Genomic DNA, 23,225 nt, shown 5'->3' with positions numbered 1-23,225 from the left:
ACCGAGTGAAAATGATAAAAATATTCCACCTTCTTGCAATTGTCATCTCCAAAGTCTAATATTATGCATAATGGAAAAGTTGCAGGGTTTAGACATTTAATATGGTCCGTAACAAGTTTTAAATATGAGAGGGAAAGGTGTGACTGAATGTAAATAATTTAAGAGTGAAGGTCAAAACTAACTGAATAATAGAGGCAATGAGTTGTCGAAGGGCACACAAATGAGACTGAAAATTCCGAAAACTAGCAAAGATTTTAACATTTTTTTTTTTTTTGTGCCTGTTGATGACTCAACATGTGTACTATTTGGCAAGTTGTTACCCTTACTTCTAAATTATATAACAAATTTTATGTTTTAGAGGCATTGTTGTTACATTACATCCTGGTTGTTATCTCCTCTGAATTAATGCATACTGAGCTTTCAAAAAAGAAAGAAAGTATAATGCATTAGCTGTTACCTATGGCTGCACTCACATATCAGTAGTTTTGTTGTGATGACTGATGGTAAGTAAGTACACTATTGTACATGCAATAATGTCAGCTGCCCTCACGTCTGTCTGTTCAGGCAAGCATAGCTTGTGGTGGCTGCATTCCGCCCCCTCCACCCCCTCCCCTTCTACCCCTCCACAACTGCCCCAATACTTCATGACATAGCACTTGCAGTGTTGTGGCCAAGCGATGTGTGCGGAGGGGCGTGGGGAAAAGTGCATGTCTATGTGTTGTGCTATTGAAGCATCAGTACGTTATATAATGTGTCCGTTATGCAACAAAATTTAATAATTTTTTAACACGGTTTATGTTCACTGAAGTAAAAAAGATGTTCCATTCCCTGTTTTGTCCTTGTAGCATTTGGGTTTATTTTATTTTATTTTTTTAAATATAGCAACCTGTGTTCCTCATCAGGGATCAAACTATCTCCATACCAAATTGAAATCGGTTCAGCAGTTTAATCATTGACCTGAACACATGGCATTACTTCCATGTTCAATAATATTAATATGGAAGTATGGATTAAACACTCTGAGAATTGTGGAAGCATTCATTACGTTGAATTCCATTCCATAGAAGACGTTGTTGTTGCTGTTGTGGTGTGCAGTCTGAAGACTTCAAAGTTTCTAGTGCTTCTCTCTGAACTTTAATTCCTGCTCCAAATTTTTCTAGGGTTTCCTTTACTACTCATTCAATGTACATATTGAATAACATCAGGGATAGGCTACAACCCTGTCTCACACCCTTTTCAACCACTGGCTTCCTTTTATGCTCCTCAACTCTTATAATTGCCATCTGGTTTCTGGACAAATTGTAAATAGCCTTTTGCTCCCTGTGTTTTACTACTGCTACCTTCAGAATTTCAAAGAGAGTGTTCCAAACAGTGCTGTCAAAAGCTTTCTTGAAATGTACAAATACTATAAGTGTAGATTTGCCATTTCTAACTTACACTATTTGATCAAAAGTATCCGGACACCCTCAGAAATATATGTTTTTCATATTAGGTGCATTGTGCTGCCAGCTTCTGCCAGGTACTCCGTATCTGCAACCTCAGTAGTCATCAGACATCGTGAGATAGCAGAATGTTGCGCTCCGCGGAACTCACGGACTTCGAACGTGATCAGGTGATTGGGTGTCACTTGTCATATGTCTGTACACAAGATTTCCAAACTCCTAAACATCCCTACACCCACTGTTTCCAATGTGATAGTGAAGTGGAAACGTGAAGGGATACATACAGCACAAAAGCGTACAGGTCGACCTCGTCTGTTGAGTGACAGAGACCATTGACAGTTGAAGAGGGTCGTAATGTGTAATAGGCAGACATCTATCCAGATCATCACACAGGAATTCCAAACTGCATCAGGATCCACTGAAAATACTATGACAGTTAGGCGGGAGGTGAGAAAACTTGAATTTCATGGTTGAGCGGCTGCTCATAAGCCACACGTCACGCTATTAAAAGCCAAACGATGCCTCGCTTGGTGTAAGAAGCATAAACATTGGATGATCGAGCAGTGGAAAAACGTTGTGTGGAGTGATGAATCATGATACACAATGTGATGATGTGATGGCGGGGTGTGGGTATGGCGAATGCCCTGTGAACATCATCTGCCAGCATGTGTAGTGCCAACAGTAAAATTCAGAGGCAGTGATGTTATGGTGTGGTTGTGTTTTTCATGGAGGGGGCTTGCACCCCTTGTTGTTTTGCGTGGCACTATCACAGCACAGTCCTGCATTAATGTTTTAAGCACTTCTTGCTTCCTACTGTTGAAGAGCAGTTCGGGGATGATGATTGCGATTGCATTTTTCAACATGATCGAGCGCTTGTTCATAATGCACGGCCTGTAGAGCACATCTGGGATGTTTTGAAACGCTAGCTTCGTGCCAGGTCTCACCGACTGGCATTGATGCCTCTCCTCATAGCAGAACTCCGTGAAGAATTGGCTGCCATTCCCCAATAAACCTTTCAGCACCTGACTGAACATATGCCTGCAACAGTGGATGGGCCAACACCATATTGAATTCCAACGTTACCGATGATGGATGGCGCCACGCTCTTGTAAGTCATTTTCAGCCAGGTGTCTGGTTACTTTTGATCACATAGTTTATCTTCTAAGATAAGTCATAGGGGCAGTATTGCCCCAGATGTTCCTACGTTTCTCTGCAATCCAAACTGATCTTCCTTGAGGTCAGCTCCTATCAGTTTTTCAATTTTTCTATAAAGAATTTGTGTTAGTATTTTGCAGCCATAACTTACTAAACTGATTGTTCAGTAATTTTCACACATGTCAGCACCCTCAGGGGGCTCAGCATTTAGTTGCTGGGTATGGGCTTGACAACCCTGGGGTCTCTGAGCTGGGGACTGGGAAGCGCCACCTGTCCTCAATACCGTAAGCTCTGAGCGTGCTTCAACAACCACCGTAAAGTGTGACGGTGGAACGTTGTACGGTTCAGAGCCCGGGGATCTTGGTTTAACTGCCTGGGTCACGAGGACGGTATAAACCTCTATAGAAAACCCCTCAGTCTCAAGGTGTGCTGCGCGCCGAGGAGACACATGGCTGTTGAGGTAGAACAGTTGCTAGCGGGCAACCTCTGGGGATCCTGCCACATCCCCGGTTGTATTAGGCTTACCCAGGCAAGTGGGGTTCTGTCTGGGTGGACATTCCTTTCCCTAGTTGCTCATGGGACCACCATGAAAAGAAATACGAATAGCGCACAAGCACGAGTCTCTAAGAAAGGTAAGTTCAATGCTTTAAAGTATGACCCCCAATCGTTCCCTTCCCTGCCCACACCAGGGGAGGAATGGCGGTCTAAATTACCTGGTGAGACGTATTCTCCTCGATTTCTGGTTTGCAACTGAACAGATGGGGACTCATTTCTGACCACAAAGTCTCAGTTTTTTTGTGGAAAATTTAGACGACAAGTTTGGAGAAGTTGAGGGCATGTCTAAAATGAGGTCTGGAGCAGTCCTCATACAGACAGCATCCCCAGTACAGTCACGAGCATTGCTTGTTCAAACAAATTTCGGGCTTGCAGCCGGTCGTCGTTCAATACTTAGCACAATATTTCAACTGGGCACCTGCCAGTCATCTTCAGGTGAGCCGTCGCAGACTGGCGAAAATGTCCTCTGTTCCGCAATATGTAGCGTACTGTAACTATTCTGCGCATGCGTCGAAAACTTGATAGTTGAACCACACTGCCTGCCGGCAGCACCGTCATTGGTGGAATAGCGGAACTCAGTTGCCCTCTGTGTTGCTGTTTGCCACGGCCGTCGACGCACTCTGTCGTCTTCGATTTGAGCAAATGGTGGAGATGATGGGATTCCATGCACTGCCCAGCTGGTAGCCACTGTCACGGTGTAACAGATTTTCCGCCAGTCGTATTTCTACGGATTCTTTAATAATGGAGTCCCAGAAAGACGTTGCTGTGGACAAAATCATTGTTTTCTCATACTCCATTGAATATCCAGTAGAAATACAATGTTCAGCAATAGCGGACTTGCTTGGCTGCAAAAGGTGGGTGTAACGTTAATGTTCAGTGCAGCATTCTTTCACAGTGCGTGTGGTTTGACCTCTGTAAGCCATACCACATTGGCACGGTATCTTGTAAATTCCGGCCTTTCGTAGTAACAGATTGTCCTTAACTGATCCCACAAGGTCCGCAATCTTCGATGGTGGCGGAAAACCACTTTTACCTGAAATTTTCGGAGGATTCTTGCTATTTTAAATGAAGTGTTGCCAACGAAAGGAAGAAAAGCAAAAGATTGTTCCGGCATGTTCTCCTCTTTATTCACTTCCTGCTTCTTAGTTTTAACTGTTAATGCCCTGTTAATCTGCCGGATGGAATTCCCATTTTTGCTGAATACTGTCTTTAGATAGGCGAGTTCTTGAGGTAAGCTATCTAGATCTGAAACAGTATGAGCTCTATGAACAAGTGTTTTAAGCAAACTCATGGTTTGCGATGGGTGATGGCAACTCGATGCTTGCAGGTACAAATCAGTAGGAGTGTGTTTCCGGTAAACTGAATGCCCTAGAGAACCATCATTCTTCCTTCAAACCAGGACATCCAAGAAAGGCAAACAACCATCTTTCTCTATTTCCATGGTGAACAGGATGTTGCTATGAATGGAGTTGAGGTGATGTAGAAACTCCATTAATCTTCTCCATGAGGCCACACTATGAAAGTGTCATCCACATACCGCCAAAAAACTGTTGGCTTCAGGGCAGCTGATTCAAGCACTCTCTCTTCAAAATCCTCCATAAAAAGGTTGACCACCAAAGGAGACAGGGGACTACCCATGGCGACACCGTCAGTCTGTTCAAAATATTCTTGATTAAACATAAAATAAGTTGAAGAAAGAGCGTGCCTGAACAAAGCAGTGATATCAACAGGAAACATGTTACCAATCAGTGTCAAAGAATCTGCAAGAGGAACTTTTGTAAAAAGTAAGACCACATCAAAACTTACTAGAAGGTCTACACTGCTAAGACGAAGAGCCCCCAGTCTATTGATAAAATCAGCTGAGTTTCGTATGTGATGTGAGCACTTGCTTACGAAAGGTCTCAGTAAGGAAGCGAGATGTTTAGCTAAATCATATGTAGGAGCTCCAATGTTGCTCACTATTGGACGCAGAGGAAGACCCTCTTTATGAATCTTTGGAAGGCCATACAGTCTTGGAGGTACACACCCATGTGGTCTTAACCTCTTGATGGTCTCTTGCGGTAAGGAGGAGGAATTTAATAGTGCTGAAGTTTTTCGTTGCACACGTCCTGTAGGATCGTAATCAATCCTCCTATAGGTAGAGTCACTTAGCAGACCATACATCTTATCTTTATACACACCACAAGGTAACAAAACAGTTGCATTACCTTTGTCAGCTTTCAATACCACTACGTCAGGGTCCTCTCTCAGATTTCATAATGCAGCCCTTTCTGCAGAGGTTAAATTACTGCGTTGAGTAGGAGCCTTCAACAGAGCACGGCAAGTTTCCCTTCTTATTTCGTTTGCAGCATCCAAAGGAAGACGTCATACAGCTTCTTCAACACCACTCAAAATACTTATTAATGGCGGTGCTGTAGGTTTAGGTGCAAAATTGAGTCCCTTGCTTAATACAGACAGCGTAGTGTTGTCCAAATTCTTCTCCGTGAGATTGACAACGGAACGTCGTACCATTATCCCTTCTGGCGACGGCTTCTGTGGCAACAGTCGATCAAATTTTGATATCTGCCGACAATTAGCATCATTGTGGATTCACTCGAACTTGGCCGAAGTCACTCCGTCAACCCAGTCCCATGATACAGGAGAAAGATACCTTGCAACCTTCAGATGTAAACTGGTAAAGTTCTGCTGAAATAGCATCTAACCTTCGTCTTGTATAGCAAATCCTCTCCTTGACAATAGCATGACTAGCCCTCTCAGTAATCTTCCGTGCAGTGGCGGTCTTAATGAAATGAGTAACTCTAGCAAATTTTGGTATAATGCCGTGGTCCAGACATCTCAATAAAAAGATTAATGAACTTAAAAGCTTTGCTCCTTTACCATGTAGCTTTTCGAAACTTCAGATATGTGAGGCCATCTCCTCCCCGTAAAGGCGTCTGATGTGAATTTTAAAATTTTCCCAGCAAATTGACTGTTCAAGCAAATTTCGGGCTTGCAGCCGGTCGTCGTTCAATACTTCGCACGATATTTCGACTGGGCACCTGCCAGTCATCTTCAGGTAAGCCGTCGCAGACTGGCGAAAACGTCCTCCGTTCCGCAATATATAGCGTACTGTAACTATTCTGCGCATGCGTCGAAAACTTGATAGTTGAACCACACTGCCCGCCGGCAGCGCCGTCGTTGGTGGAATAGCGGAACTCAGTCGCCCTCTGCGTTTGAACAGTCAATTTGGGGGTCCTAAAGATAGTAGGGTCACCACTGGCGTCTTCATCTTGGTTTTCAAGGGAGACACCCTGCCCGAGAAGGTCAAGGTGATGATATATCGATGTGATGTTAAACCTTACGTCCCTCCTCCCATGCGCTGCTTTAAGTGCTGGAGGTTTGGGCATATGTCATCGAGATGTGGTGCCAACCCTACCTGTCGGTATTGTGGACGTGCCTCCCACCCCAACGTCCCGTGTTCGCCTGTTTGTGTCAACTGCGGACAGAAACATTCACCTTGCTCATCAGACTGCGCGGTTTATCAAAAAGAACGGAAGGTTATGGAATAAAGACCTTGGACAAGCTCACTTACACAGACGCTAAATGCAAGTACGACCGAATTCACCCTGTGCGCATATGATCGACGTTGGTGCCGCAGCTTCGATGTCGCCATCCTTGGCGACGAGCCCCCAAGCTCAGCCGCTTTCTGTGGGCCGTCCAGCCCGGCCGTCTATTCGTGCCCCCCCAGGTAGTTGGGGGAACACCCTCTTCTGTTGCTCCCGTTTTCAACATCGAGAGTAACAACCCCTCCTTCTTTGGGGACTTCAGTCCCCACGTCTGAGCCAGGAAGTGCCCGCCTCCTCCGGCTCCCCTCGTGCAGAAGGGATCGCTTGGTGCCCTCCCTTCCACGGTTACTGCCTTTCCACATGTCAGCCAGTGGCTGAAAAAGCCACCATCTGAGGGCCGTAGGGCTTCCAGGTCTTCCTCGGTCCATGAGACTGGGTCAGAAAAGCCCACCCAGCCTGATAAACCGAAGGACAAACGGGACACTACCAAAAAGAAGAAAAAGCAAACGGAGAAGGACATAGAGACAGAAAAGGAGTTCACCACTGCACCTGAAGATGATGTGGAGCATCTAGCGTCCACTCAGGAGCTAGATGTTGCTCGACCCGCAGCTCCTATGGAAGTTGATCAGGCAACTTCACAATTGGCGGCGGCGAGCGCTTCGAAGCTTCGAAGGCGTGACATACCCCCCCGAGGTTCTTTCATGTCTTCACAGTTGGATACCATTATCCTTTAATGGAATTGCCGTGTTTTTTTTCCACCACCTTGCTGAGTTGAAACAGCTTTTGTGCCGCTTCCCTGTCACTTGTCTGGCCCTACAGGAAACCTGGTTTCCTGTTGGGCGGACCCTCTCCCTCTGTGGCTACTGGGGTTACTATAAGAACCGTGTCAGTGTCGTCCTAACTGCCGTCTGCCTCACGTCTGCTGTGCAGCGAGCTACCATAATTTAAGTATTAACTGTATTTTTCTTACTTGTCGCTTCTTCTGTGTGTTTTTGCTTTTAGGAAGCTTTAATTGTCGAGTGCTATTAATAGTGTTCCATAGATTTCGTATTTGTTTTGAATACAGTCAGAGAGAGTCCCTTTAGTCAACCATAGTGCCAGTAGTGCTAGTGTTTGTTTTCAATACAGTCCAGAGACAGGTAGTGCTATTTTCATTGTTTTCTACAAGAAGTGGCTAGCAATCACAGTTTAGTGAATAATCAGCAGCCTTTAGTGAATTAGCAGTCTAGTTAAAAGTTGATTAACTCTCTTCAGTAAATTGATTCCTTAGGATGGATAGGATGTGTGACTGCTGTGTACGGACGCAGGAGGAGCTGGCCACTGTTCGCGAACAGCTGAACGTGTTGATGGCTGCGGTCAGCCATCTTCAGGCTGCTGCCTCGGAGTGTAGCGGCAGTGGGGAATCCGGTGCGTGGCAAGGTACACTCCAGGTGTTACATGCTTCACCTACTGTCCCTGCTGTCGAGACACCTTCGTGGGTACCGGTCGAGATTGGGCCACCCTCTCCCCAAGGGGAGTGGCGGGTTCAGCGACGTTCGCGGCACACGAGGCGGAGGGTCAATGTGGACGCTGGCCGTGTGGCACCTCCCGCTCTGCCTGTGAGTGGACATGTGGCTGCTCCTTCAGCAAGGTCTGAACAGGCACACGGGGGGAGGGGTTTATTAGTTATTGGGAGCTCCAACGTTAGGCGGGTGATGGAGCCCCTTAGGGAAATAGCGGAAAGGTCGGGGAAGAAGGCCAGTGTTCACTCTGTCTGCTTGCTGGGGGGTCTCATCCGAGATGTGGAGGGGGCCCTACCGGCAGCGATTGAGAGCACTGGGTGCACCCGACTGCAAATTGTTGCTCATGTCGGCACCAATGACTCCTGCCGTCTGGGTTCAGAGGTCATCCTCAGTTCGTACAGGCGGTTGGCGGAATTAGTGAAGGCGGAAAGCCTCGCTCGCGGGGTGGAATCAGAGCTAACTATTTGTAGTATCGTTCCCAGAACCGATCGCGGTCCTCTGGTTTGGAGCCGAGTGGAAGGCTTAAACGAGAGGCTCAGACGACTGTGCAGAGATCTGGGGTGCAAATTTCTCAACCTCCGCTATCGGGTGGAGAAATGCAGGGTCCCCCTGAATAGGTCAGGTGTGCACTACACGCCGGAAGCGGCTACAAGGGTAGCGGAGTACGTGTGGAGTGCACATGGGGGTTTTTTAGGTTAGAGAATTCCCTACCTAGGCCCGACAAGACGCAAAAAGACAGCAGTAGGCAAAATGCAACAGGGAATGACAATATTAATGTGGTAATAGTAAACTGCAGGAGCGTCTATAGAAAGGTCCCAGAACTGCTCTCATTAATAAACGGTCACAATGCCCACATAGTACTAGGGACAGAAAGTTGGCTGAAACCAGATGTAAACAGTAATGAAATTCTAAACTCAAATTGGAATGTATACCGCAGAGACAGGCTGGACAGTGAAGGGAGAGGCGTGTTTATAGCGATAAGAAGTGCAATAGTATCAAAGGAAATTGATGGAGATCCGAAATGTGAAATGATTTGGGTGAAGGTCACGGTTAAAGCAGGCTCAGACATGGTAATTGGATGTCTCTATAAGCCCCTGGGGTCAGCAGCTGTTGTGGCTGAGCACCTGAAGGATAATTTGGAAAATATTTCGAGTAGATTTCCCCACCATGTTATAGTTCTGGGTGGAGATTTTAATTTGCCGGATATAGACTGGGAGACTCAAACGTTCATAACAGGTGGCAGGGACAAAGAATCCAGTGAATTTTTTTAAAGTGCTTTATCTGAAAACTACCTTGAGCAGTTAAACAGAGAACCAACTCGTGGCGATAACATATTAGACCTTCTGGTGACAAACAAACCCGAACTATTTGAAACAGTTAACTCAGAACAGGGAATCAGTGATCATAAAGCGGTTACTGCATCGATGATTTCAGCCGTAAATAGAAATATTAAAAAAGTAGGAAGATTTTTCTGTTTAGCAAAAGTGACAAAAAGCAGATTACTGAGTACCTGACGGCTCAACACAAAAGTTTTATCTCAAGTATAGATAGTGTTGAGGATCAGTGGACAAAGTTCAAAACCATCGTACAATATGCGTTTGATGAGTATGTGCCAAGCAAGATCGTAAGAGATGGAAAAGAGCCACCATGGTAACAACCGAGTTAGAAAACTGCTGTGGAAGCAAAGGGAACTTCACAGCAAACATAAACATAGCCAAAGCCTTGCAGACAAACAAAAATTATGCAAAGCGAAATGTAGTGTGAGGAGGGCTATGCGAGAGGCGTTCAATGAATTCGAAAGTAAATTTCTATGTACTGACTTGACAGAAAATCCTAAGAAATTTTGGTCTTATGTCAACCGGTAGGTGGATCAAAACAAAATGTCCAGACACTGTGTGACCAAAATGGTACTGAAACAGAGGATGACAGGCTAAAGGCCGAAATACTAAACGTCTTTTTCCACAGCTGTTTCACAGAGGAAGACTGCACTCTAGTTCCTTCTCTAGATTGTCGCACAGATGACAAAATGGTAGATATCGAAATAGATGACAGAGGGATAGAAAAGCAGTTAAAATCGCTCAAAAGAGCAAAGGCCGCTGGACCTGATGGGATACCAGTTCGATTTTACACAGAGTACGCGAAGGAACTTGCCCCCCTTCTTGCAGCGGTGTACCGTAGGTCTCTAGAAGAGCGTAGCGTTCCAAAAGATTGGAAAAGGGCACAGGTCATCCCCGTTTTCAAGAAGGGAGGTCGAACAGATGTGCAGAACTATAGACCTATATCTCTAACGTTGATCAGTTGTAGAATTTTGGAACACGTATTATGTTAGAGTATAATGACTTTTCTGGAGACTAGAAATCTACTCTGTAGGAATCAGCATGGATTTTGAAAAAGACGGTTGTGTGAAACCCAGCTCGCGCTATTCGTCCACGAGACTCGGAGGGCCATAGACACGGGTTCCCAGGTAGATGCCGTGTTTCTTGACTTCCACAAGACATTTGATACAGTTCCCCACAGTCGTTTAATGAACAAAGTAAGAGCATATGGACTATCAGACCAATTGTGTGATTGGATTGAAGAGTTCCTAGATAACAGAACGCAGCGTGTCATTCTCAATGGAGAGAAGTCTTCCGAAGTAAGAGTGATTACAGGTGTGCCGCAGGGGAGTGTCATAGGACCGTTGCTATTCACAATATACATAAATGACCTGGTGGATGACATCAGAAGTTCACTGAGGCTTTTTGCGGATGATGCTGTGGTGTGTCGAGGGGTTGTAACGATGGAGGGTTGTACTGAAATGCAGGAGGATCTGCAGCATGGTGCAGGGAATGGCAATTGAATCTCAATGTAGACAAGTGTAATGTGCTGCGAATACATAGAAAGATAGATCCCTTATCATTTAGCTACAAAATAGCAGGTCAGCAACTGGAAGCAGTTAATTTCATAAATTATCTGGGAGTACGCATTAGGAATGATTTAAAATGGAATGATCATATAAAGTTGATTGTCAGTAAAGCAGATGCCAGACTGAGATTCATTGGAAGAATCCTAAGGAAATGCAATCCGAAAACAAAAGAAGTAGGTTACAGTACACTTGTTCGCCCACTGCTTGAATACTGCTCAACAGTGTGGGATCCGTACCAGATAGGGATGATAGAAGAGAGAGAGAGAAGATCCAACGGAGAGCAGCGCACTTCATTACAGGATCATTTAGTAATCGTGAAAGCGTTACGGAGATGATAGATAAACTCCAGTGGAAGATTCTGCAGGAGAGATGCTCAGTAGCTCGGTACGGGGTTTTGTTAAAGTTTCGAGAACATACCTTCACCGAAGAGTCAAGCAGTATATTTCTCCCTCCTACGTATATCTTGCGAAGAGACCATGAGGATAAAATCAGAGAGATTAGAGCCCACACAGAAGCATACTGACAATCCTTCTTTCCACGAACAATATTAGACTGGAATAGAAGTGAGAACCGATAGAGGTACTCAGGGTACCCTCCGCCACACACCTTCAGGTGGCTTGCGGAGTATGGATGTAGATGTAGATGTAGAATATGACAGGGTGTCTGGCGGTGTCTGTGTTTATGTTCTTGCCACTGTTCCTAGTGCACCAGTGCCACTTCACACAGCTCTGTAGGCTGTGGCTATTAGAATCCGGGCAGGAATGGAGCTTACCATCTGTTCCCTCTACCTTCCCCTGGATGAGGTTGTCCCTCTTGCCGACCTAGCTGCCTTGTTCGCCCAGCTCCCCCCGCCATTCCTCCTTTTGGGGGACTTTAATGCCCACCACCCTTTATGGGGTGGGGCCCAGATCTTGGGCCAGGGTAGGAACGTTGAGGCTCTCTTGTCGCAGCAGGATATTTGCCTCCTTAACACTGGTGCTTCCACACATTTTAGCTTGACTCATGGCACATACTCAGCCATTGACCTTTCTCTTAGTAGCCCAGGTCTTCTTCCATACCTCAGTTGGAGGGTCCACGACGACCTCTGTGGTAGTGACCACTTTCCTATCCTGGTTTCTCTTCTTCAATTCCAACCCCCTGACCAGCTGGCACGATGGTCTCTTCGTGGAGCTTATTGGGCAGCCTACACCTCAGCTACTATGGCCATTGCTCCGCTTCCTGGTGACATTGATTTGGCAGAGGACGAGGTCACTATGGCCATTGTTTCTGCTGCCGAGGCAACTGTCCCCTGCTGTTCAAGTACCCTAAGGCATAAGTCAGTCCCTTGGTGGACACCAGAGATTGCAGAAGCTATCTGGGACCGCCGGTGAGCCCTGCACCGACACCGGCGTCATCCTTCCCTAGAGAATCTGGTTGCCTTTAAACGGCTGCGGGCCCGGGCTCGGCGGTTAATCCGGCGGAGCAAACAAGACTGTTGGGAATGATATATTGCCACCATAGGTTCTCACACCTCCCCATCTCAGGTGTGGTAGCAGGTTTGGCGCATTTTTGGCTTTCGCCCTCATGCATCTGTCCCTTGCCTTTCTCTTCAGGGTACATTTTGTACTGACCAATCGCCGTCGCTGAACATCTGGCAGAGTACTTTGCTCGTATTTCCGCGACAGCAGGCTCTAGCGCTGAATTCTGCGCCACTAAAGAGCAAGCTGAGTGTACACAGTTGTCGTTTCTCACGCACCGTTGGGAACAATACAACGCCCCGTTTAGTGAATGGGAGTTCCAAAGTGCCCTTACAGCTTGGCCCGATACCTCTCCAGGTCCAGACCAAATTTACAACCAGTTTCTTCGCCTGTTTAACCGCATCTGGACGGAGGGCGTTTTCCCAACTCGTTGGCAGGATAGCGTTACCATCCCAGTGATGAAACCTGGTGCAGATCTGCTGGTGGTTGATAGCTATTGCCCTATCAGCCTTACCAATGTTATGTGCAAACTCCTGGAACTGAGGGTGAGTCGGCGGCTCATGTGGATCCTCAAAGCTCGGGGCCTCCTAGCCCAGCAACAGGGGGGCTTCTGTCAGGGCTGCTCAGCGATCGACAATTTAGTCTCGCTAGAGTTGGCTATTCGTACAGCTTTTACTCGGCGAGAACATCTAGTTCCTGTTTTCTTTGATCTTCAGAAGGCTTACGATACCACCTGGTGCCATCATATCCTTCCTACACTGCACGAATGGGGCTTACGGGGTCTACTTCCGATTTTTCTACGGAGTTTTCTCTCCAATTGCTCCTTTCGGGTTGGAATTGGCACTTATTTTAGCTCTGCTCATATTCAGGAGAACGGTGTACTGCAGGGCTCGGTTCTCAGTGTTCCCCTCTTTTTGGTGGCAATTAATGGTCTTGCAGCTGCGGTGGGCTCATCGGTCTGTTCCTCTCTATATGCTGATGACTTTTGTCTTTATTACAGTTCCCCAAGCATCAGTGTCGCTGAACGGCGGCTGCAGGGAGCTATCCGTAAGGCATATTTTTGGGCATCCAACCATGGTTTTCAGTTCTCAGCCTCTAAGACCTGAGTGATGCATCTCTGTCATCGTCAAACGGTCCACCTCCATCCAGAGCTCTACCTTGCCAATGAACTCCTTCGTATTGAGGAGATGCATCGCTTCCTTGGCATGCTGTTTGATGCTCAGCTCACTTGGACACCTCATCTTCGCGAGCTTAAACAACGTCCTTCGCTGCCTCAGCCATACCGCTTGGGGGGGGGGCTGCACGAACAACCCTCCTATTGCTCCATAAGGCCTTAGTCCAGTCCCGTATCGACTACGGGAGCGTGGTGTACGACTCAGCAGCACCTTCAACGTTGCAGATCCTCGACCCGATTCTCCATTGTGGCGTCAGACTGGTGACAGGTGCCTTCCACACTAGTCCAGTGACTAGCCTTCTTGTAGAAGCCGGAATCCCTCCCCTACGATTCCGCTGACAACAGTTGCTTGCATCGTACATCGCCCATGTCCATGCCTCACCCGACCACCCAAACTGCAGGCTCCTTTTTCCATCTTCTGCACTCCCCTCCCCACGACGGTGGCCCAGGTCGGGTCTCCCAGTCGCGATCCGCATTCGTTCCCTTCACTTGTCACTCGAGTCCTTTCCCCTTCCTCCATCCTTCCGGCCCTCTTCTTCTACCCCTCCTTGGTCCCTCCCTCGCTTGCGGCTTTGCTTGGATTTGTCCTGCGACTCCAAGTCCTCCTTTCCACCTCCCAGTCTTCATCACCAATTCCTGGCTCTTGCCTCGTTTCGCAATGCAGATGTACTCTACACTGATGGTTCTGTGATCAATGGTCGCATTGGGTTTGCTTTCATCCACAGCGACTACGTTGACCAGCATTCCCTGCCTTGTGGGAGCAGTGTTTTCACTGCAGAATTGGTTGCTCTTTATTGTGTACTCGCTCACCTTTCCTCCTGCCCTGGGGAGTCATTTGTCATATGCAGTGACTCCCTGAGTGGATTACAAGCACTCGACCAGTGTTTTTCTCGTGACCCTTTGGTGCGCGGTAGTCAAGATGCTGTTTTTGCTCTCGTTGAGTGTGGTCGTTCAGCGATGTTTCTGTGGACCCCGGGCCACATCGGCATTCCAGGAAACGAACGTATTGATCGGTTGGCCAAGCAGGCCACCACTTCGCCACTCCTGGAGCTTGGTCTCGTGGAAAGAGACCTCCGGTCAGCCCTACATCGTAAGGTCTGTGATGTCTAGAACTCTGAATGGTCTGTCTTGAACACGCCAAATAAGCTCTGCATGGTCAGGTCGTCCACAGCCGTATGGAACTCAGCCTTGAGGGGCACGCTTAGGGTCTCAGTTGTTCTCTGCCGTCTCAGAATTGGACATACGCGGTTGACCCACAGCTATCTCCTATGTCGTGAGAACCCGTCCAAGTGTTGCTGTAATGCAGAGCTGACAGTGGTCCATCTTCTGACGGACTGCCCCCTTTTAGCCCCCTTGCGGCAGTCCTTTAATTTACCAGCTGCACTTAATTTAATTCTAGGTGATGATGGCTCTATAGCTGACTCAGTTTCACATTTTATCCGTGCAGCTGGGTTTTATCACTTGCTCTAGTGTGGGCACTCTCGCACAATTTCTCAGGCTACACCCGCTCCAGTAACTTTTAATTGTGATGTGGATACCAAAATAGTGTCTTTTATGGTAACAAGTTGTGTTGGTACCTCTATCAATGCTTTTCAGCTGGAGCTTCTTCGTTTGTAGTTGAGTGGTTGACGTTTTACCTGATCCATCAACCACTGTAGTCTGTTTTACTCTAGTCAACTATTTGCTCTGCTCCTTTTAAGTGTCCTCTGTTTTGTGTTATTGCAGTGTTCATTTTAGCTCTGTACCCCTTGGTGTTCCCTCCCTCTGGGTGCCGAGGTTACGCTTTTACTGTATAGGCCTTTTACAAGTATGTCTGCTTGGAACAGAGGACTGATGACCTTGATGTTTAGCCCCCATCAAACCCCAAGACCAACCAACCAACCACACGTCAGCAACTGATTTTTTTGGAATTAGATTTACTACATCTTCTTGAAGGCTGATGGTATTTCGTGTGTCTTATGCATCTTGCACACCGGATGGAAGAGTTTTGCCATGCCTAGCTCTCCCAAGGCTATCAGTAGTTTTGACTGAATATCGTCTACCTCCAGGGCCTTGTTTCGATGTAGATCTTTTGGAGATTTGTCAAATTCTTCTTGCAGTATCACATCTCCCATCTCTTCTTTACCTACTTCCACTTTCCTTTCTATAATATTGCTTTCAAGTTCATCTCCCTTGTATAGGCCTGCTGTGTACTCCTTCCATCTTTCAGCTTTCTCTTCTTTGCTTAGGACTGGTTTACCATATGAGCTCTTCATATTTGTACAGCTGCTTCTCTTTTCACCAAAGGCATCATTAATTTATCTGTAGGCAGTATCTCTCTTGCCCCTAGTGAAATATGCTTCTAAATCCACACATTTTTTCTCTAGTCATTCCTGCTTAGCATTTTTGCATTTGTTGTCAATCTCATTTTTTAAACGTTTGTATTCCCTTTCACCTACTTCATTTACTGTGATTTTAAATTTCCTCCTTTCATTAATTAAATTCAATATCTCTTGTGTTATCCAAGTATTTCTACTAGGCCTCATCTTTTTAGCTGTCTGAACCTCTGCTGCCTTCACTATTTCATCTCTTAAAGCTACCCATTCACCTTCTACTGCATTCTTTTCCCTTGTTCTACTTAACTGCTGCATAAGGATCCTTCTGAACTCTCCACAACCTCTAGTTTTTTGAAGTTGTCCAGGTCCCATCTCCTTAATTTCCTACTTTTTTCCAACTTGGAATTTAAATAAATTTTTCAAAGGGAAACTTAGAACTGCTCAGAGAGCTATGGAAAGGTCAATGTTAGGTCTCATTAAGAAAGATGGACAGAAAAGTGAAGACATATGAACAATAACAGGAGTAAAAGATATTATAGAATGTGTTAAGACTCTAAAATGGCGGTGGGCAGGACATACTGCACGAACAAAAGATGGAAGATGGACAAAATCAGATTTAGAGCGTAGTCCCAGAGAAAAAGGAAGACCACCAGGGAGACCACCTGATTGCTGGGATAAGACAGCAGCATAGAGAGATGCATGGAAACACCTCTCAAAAATGTATTTAATAATTTAAAGACGCTGCATCTTGTATAGATTGAATTAGCTGAACAATAAATAAATAAATGAATAAATAAAAACCAAATGTTAGCAATGATTAAATTATACTCGGTGCAACATTCTAGCTGAGTGCGTCCTCTTTCATTCCTTTCCGCCAGCCCATATTCATGTGCTATTTTCCTTCTCTTCCTTTTCATGCTATCGAATGCCAGTCCCCCATCACAATTAAGCCTGTGGCGCATAGCATCCACTACAGTGGACAGCTGTTAATGGTCGTTTCTTTGGCATTTTCAATCAGTCCTGAGGCTGCAAATGCATACAGTTCACTGCAGTGGGCTCTCCCTACTGGTGTTGTGTCCTGCATGCATTTTCAATTTCATGACTGATTGAAAACGCCAGAGAATTGACCATTAAAAGTTGTCCACTGCAGTGAAATTCATGCACCTCAGGGTTAAATTTTTGTCTTCTTTAACTATCTGAATAATTTCTTTTTATCTCATCATACATTTCTTCAATCTCTTCATCGTCTGAAACCTTTACTACTGTGGTAGGCATTGGCTTCATGTCTATCTTGGCTATGATAATGCATACACTATGCTATTAATAGTAGCATATCCACATTCCTATTTTCTTATTCATTATTAAACCCACTAGTGCATTACCCATATTTGATCATTTATTTATAACCCTGTTATTCACTTGAGCAGAAGTCCTGTTCGTCCTACTATGGAGCTTCACTAAATCCCACTATGTCTAACTTCAGCCTATCCATTTCCCTTTTTAAATCTACTAATCTACCTGCCTGATTAAGAGATCTAACATTCCACAGTCTGATCCCTAGAATACCAGTTTTGTTTCTCCTGATGACGACATCCTCCTGAGTAGTCCACACCTGGAGATCCGAATAGGGACTATTTTACCTCCAGAATATTTTACCCAAGAGGACACCACTATCATTTAACCATACGGTAGAGCTGCATGTAGTCTCCCCTTGCTTTCAGCCATTTGCAATGCCAGCACAGCAAGGCCGTTTTGGCTGATATTACAAGGGCAGATAGGTCAATCATCCAGACTGTTGCCCTTGCAGTGACTGAAAAGGTTGTTGCTCCACCTCAGGAACATCATGTTTGTGTGGCCTCTCAACAGGTACTCCTCCGTTGTAGTTGTACCAATGGTATGGCTATCTGTATTGCTGAGGCATTCAAGCCACCCCACCTACGGCAAAGGTCCATGGGGGTACATAGAACATACCAACCATCCAATAAAAGTGTAGAACATACCGAACAATAAAAGCAAGATGAATTTGAAAAGTCAAAGTGTAAACACATTTTTCAAAGAATAAATATGTTTTCATAATTTGCATTATATTCTTCACCATAAATTTCTTGTGCTGCATGCTTTATAAAGTAGCCTACATTCTCCATACCAAATTGAATTGAAATTGGTTCAGCCGTTTAATCATGAAAATGTAATAGACAGATTTGCTTTCATAATTATATTATTTGTATAGATTATAGGAAATTAATGTGAGAGTAACACCTGACTTCAGAAATGTTAGAATGTATGTGTCACATCGTTAAAGTATGTGTTTATTATATACTCACACTGCAAATCCCTATCTTTCAGTTTGTTTTTGTGCCTCCTACTGTGCAGTCATCAACCACAGTCCATGAAGAAATGAGTAGACATTTACCAACTCTTTTACGTCCTGCAAATACAGATTTCCTTGTTGTCAACAAATTTATGCATCATTCAAGTTTCTTTTTTGATGTGATGGTGAAAAGTATGGCACAATATTTGTTGACCACTGGCCGAATAAAGGTAAGAAGACTTGACACTTTATTTTAAATAATAGCCATCATAAGTTTCCTTATTTTAGTTTTTTGTGATAAACCAAATTCTAAAACTAAACTAAACTTCATAAAATTTTTTTGTGCGGACTTAACTTAAATGTTTCATCAGTGTTTCTACTATCACAGAATTTAACTAGCTGTTAACGGAATGATTTATTCTCTTATATGGATAATAGGATACTTCATTGGTATATTACATTAATAGTAGTCATGGGTTTTATACTAAAATACCAAGTTGAGCAAAAGATAACATACAAACTATTGCTCGTATGGTAGTCTGGCTTGCATAGAAATACCCAGGATTCTAATTGATAGCAAAAAGCTGTATCTTCTGAATAGTCACCAACAAGTGACAGAAGTGCTGTGAGTTACTATTTAAACAGGCTTGCTAGCTGTCACTTTTCACAAGTGACTGTGAGTAACAGACCTTGCTGTAATGGTTGTAAATTTCTGCTGTAGTGAATGCCAAAGTTAATGAATGTTCTTGCATGATCAGATATGCTAACTTTTATGAACCAAAGAACTCATAGTGAACCAGTATCATCATAGCTAATTGTATCCACATGTAAATTGTACCTCATATTGCTCACTGTGTGGAACTTGGAGGGGAGAGGGTAAAATGTTATATTAAACACATCAAAATTATGATAGACACATTTGAAGAAGTGGGATATGCAAGCATGAACAAGAGTAGAAGACGTGAAATACCTGTGGAACTTATACACGGGACCATTCTACAAGTGGCAAGTTCCATTTGGTGGATAACTGAACATCTAATTGGTATATTGCATAAGTGGGAAAACTGGCAGGATTTATAGTATAGGGGCAGCAGTTTAGAGATACCTGAAGTGCTATCCTAACAAAATTTAACATGTGCAGGAAATGGGATCAAATAGTGTTGTGTGATACATAGCAGGATAGCATAGGTCAGGATGTAGCAAGTCCTATCCAATAATTAGTACCACTGCCGTTTGTTAGTAATTGTATCAACAGTCTTTTCCACATGATTGGTCTCCATTGTCTCCAGATGCTACATCTACATCTTAATCATGTCCGTCACCAGTGCTTCGACTACCTATCATTGTGCTCAGAAATAAGGAATATCTTTTCTTCATGTTCAGAAATAAGGAATATCTTTTCTTTGTGCTCAGAAATAAGGAATATCTTTCCTACAATTCTTCCCAACTCTCTCAAAGAGAGATTCCATGGTGTAATGACAGCTCTGCTGTAACTTTTGCACAATGTTTCACGTGAGCGTAACCACCAGCCAGCTGTCTACCAGAATGTTTGACCACTACATAACTTGAGTCCAAGAGCAGACTGTTGACCTCTCAGTGGTAAAAGCAGCTCAACTTAAATGACTGTTTCACAACCCTTACAATCTGGATCCTCTCTGCCCCTTTACACTGCAGTTCCACCTTCTCTAAATTAACCAGATAGGAATTGTCCTTACAACACATCTTCAATCTTACAAATCTTTTGGCTTCAGTCTCTAGTAGCATGGGTCCCATAACATGTAATTTCCATCTTCTTCTGATCTAGGCCCCCCCCCTCTCCTACCTTCCAACCACTCCTCCCTTTCATCGAGTGCCACATGGACTTCCCCCTGCCTGTACCAATGCAAGCTCACTGGTTGCACATTCTTGTCTGCTTTCCAGTATGCTGCTCCCTGCCAACCTTCAGATACCCCTCACTCACATATCACTTTGTTTCCCTCCCTACTCCTTTTTTCCTCACACCCCAGTCAGGCTGGGAGAAAGTTGTCAGCTGAGAAACTGTGTGTGTGTGTGTGTGTGTGTGTGTGTGTGTGTGTGTGTGTGTGTGTGTGTGTACGCGCACGCGAGCACATGTGTGCGCACGCACACACACTCTTGCGCTTCTGAGTTTGCGTTTCTACAGTGTTCCACTGTTGTCAGTCTCATAAAAATAACCCCATGTCCAAGGTAGGTTCCAAAGGTTTCCGGCCTGACTATGTTTTTAAAGTTGTCAAAATAAAACAATGATGCTATTTTTCAATGGAATCATCTTTTATTTCAGTACACTTTTCACATCTGTGAATTCACAATTATTTGCCTTTCGGAAGGTAATCTGATTCTTTCTCGGCAAAATGTCGTAGCTTTCACTTTGTCATCATCAAATTTCCATCCTCGAAGATCTTCCTTCAGTTTGGAGAACAGACGGTAGTCACTTGGGACAAGATATGTACTATAGGATGGGTGGTCAGTCTCTTGGAAGCCACATTCCTTTACTGCAGCCTTCACAATTGCTGCCATGTGCACTGGCACGTTGTTGTGGAGAAGACAAACACCATGTGGCAATCTTCTTCGCCTCTTTAGTTTGATGGAGTTGTGTAATTTGTGCAGAAGTGAAGCATAGTATTGTGCATTCATAGTGGTATTTCGTACTTTGAAATCAACTAAGAGAATTCCTCTGGAATCCCAGAAGATTGTTGGCATGATCTTCTTTGTGGACTCAGTGATCTTCACCTTCCTTGGTGGAACTTCACCTGTTTTATACCATTCAAGAGAGTCAACTAACTGTGCTGCTTGAAACATGGAATTGACTGTTTGTTCCCTTCTGTACATGAAAAATTAGTCCACAGAGAAACAAGAGCCAGGTAAACATGGGAACTGAAATGAAATGTTCCTATCAGGCAAGAGACAGATACATGTAGAAAAGTGGAAGACTCATTGCCTTGGTGGAGGTGGAGGATGAGCAGCAGCAGCATATAAGAGGACAGCAGAGACTATAGGCAGGTGAAGCACTAAAGAAATGATTTGACCCATGATAGAAACGGAAGATATCTGGATTACATCCAGACTTAGAAATCATTACATCCAGACTTAGAAATCATAGCCTTATAAGTGACCCAACTTACAAAACAGAAGCTCTGAACCTCACAATGAAATTATAGATGTTGTTTTACCAAGTGATAACAGCAGTGGCTTGATGCAGGACTGTAATGATAGTGTGGGATCAATAATATGTAGTTGTGGATGAGTGCAATCTGTGGTACACACATTGGGAATATGGATTAACTCAAAAAGATACCAAACAAGCTAACACATTTTCATATGTCTATACTTGTACTGGCTGAAGAAAATTGGGAAGTAGTGCAGAATGACAAAATTTTCCCTTTTTCTTCTGTTTGAAATAATTTACTTACACTTTGTTAGATATGTGAATGGTTTTGTGATGCCAAATGAGTACATAGCAATAGGAAACAAGGACTGTAAGGGCAAAAATTGCTGAAGAAAAAAGTGGTGACATAATGCCAAGCCACGCAGCATCAAGTATTGCTGGCACTTTGTGACACTGGTGGAAACCATGCTGGTCCCATGTTGAACCTAGGATCCTTGGAGACTGGCTTGAGCAATGGGCGATAGCACCCACTGGGTGGCTTCACATCAGTGGATCCAGTTGAAAGGCTGTAACTATTAAGATGAGCTGAGGGTTCATAGATCAGTGGCTTCGCTTAGTTGGTGATACTGCTTGAAGAGAATGGAGTAGCTGAGCCATACATTTAACTAATGACAGGCATGGAGTGTGCTGGTCAAACGCATGATGCTGAAGGAATGCTACTACTGGCTGGGCTGTGAGCACTTATTCTCCCTCCAATGTTATAATTGTGGCTGTGGGAACGCTTTTTTTACACAATGTAGCACAGCAGTCAACCAATTACAGCAGAATTTCGCATTGTAGGGTGCTGTGCCAGTGTTTTCACAGTGCCCAGCTGCAGATTTCCTTAGCAGCTGGCCTGTATAACTCTTAGATGGTTATGAAGGCCTGCGTGAAGCTCAGGCCACAGTGCTACTTACCCCTTCGGAGAGTTCTATTCTCCAAATTCCAGGCTGCTCCTGAGCTTGTGGACTATTAAAACGTATGGTACTGCTGCGCCTACAGTTTTCCTGTGCCCCTGTGGTGCACTGTTTCCCATGCCACTTTTTACACTTTATCCATTGTCTGTTCTTCTTGCCCATACACTCCATCATGTGGTGTTCTGCAACTGGTACACCTGGAATGTTTCATCACTTTGGTTAAACTTTGTGGTCAGTCCATTGGTTTGGAAGGTAACGGACTGGGAGAACAGGTGGTGGATGGCTACTCACTAGTGATGGAGACAGGCCACACAAGTGATTACAGAGATTATGACAGTTTCTGAAGTTGAAATTCTGATTACTATGACTCATTGGTGGCACCCTCTGCAGTTTTATTGAGCATGCTGAAATGACTGTTCTGCCCTCATTTGCCCATCCTGTGCTGTTGACAGCTTGCTGAGGGAATTAAGTGTGGCAGGATCAGCAGTAGCATTCAGGTATGTTAGATTCTTTTCTGGCAGAATTTTGAAAGGGTTATTGGGTATGTACAGCATAGAGTACATTATGTTCAGAGACCCTCCTGGGGGGCCTCACGGCTCTTTTGTGGAGATTTTCCACGGTGCACACAGGGCCCCTCGCCCATTCTTCCTCCCTGGGTTGCATCTCTTTCCCTGTGCCCCACCCTCTACGTCCTTGTTCCTTCCCTTCTGTCCCCTCCTTTCCCTCTCTCCGAGTCCTTATTTACATCAGTTGACTATCCATCTGTTTTTGTTTCTCTTGCTTT

At 44.7% G+C, this 23,225-nt stretch overlaps 1 protein-coding gene across 1 annotated transcript in view; it reads left to right on the top strand.

The window, feature by feature from the left end:
• The window catches only part of LOC124798092 (dedicator of cytokinesis protein 9), a 340,161-nt gene that overhangs the window by 170,552 nt on the left and 146,384 nt on the right, over positions 1–23,225 (top strand). The window contains exon 19 of the mRNA XM_047261335.1: positions 18,397–18,591. Within this exon, the coding sequence (XP_047117291.1) occupies positions 18,397–18,591 (195 nt within the window). The remainder of the gene's footprint in view (positions 1–18,396; positions 18,592–23,225) is intronic.

Source organism: Schistocerca piceifrons, chromosome 5, assembly GCF_021461385.2.
Source record: "Schistocerca piceifrons isolate TAMUIC-IGC-003096 chromosome 5, iqSchPice1.1, whole genome shotgun sequence".
NCBI classification, from domain to species: Eukaryota; Metazoa; Arthropoda; class Insecta; order Orthoptera; family Acrididae; genus Schistocerca; species Schistocerca piceifrons.
This window is presented reverse-complemented; position numbering and strand designations above follow the sequence as displayed.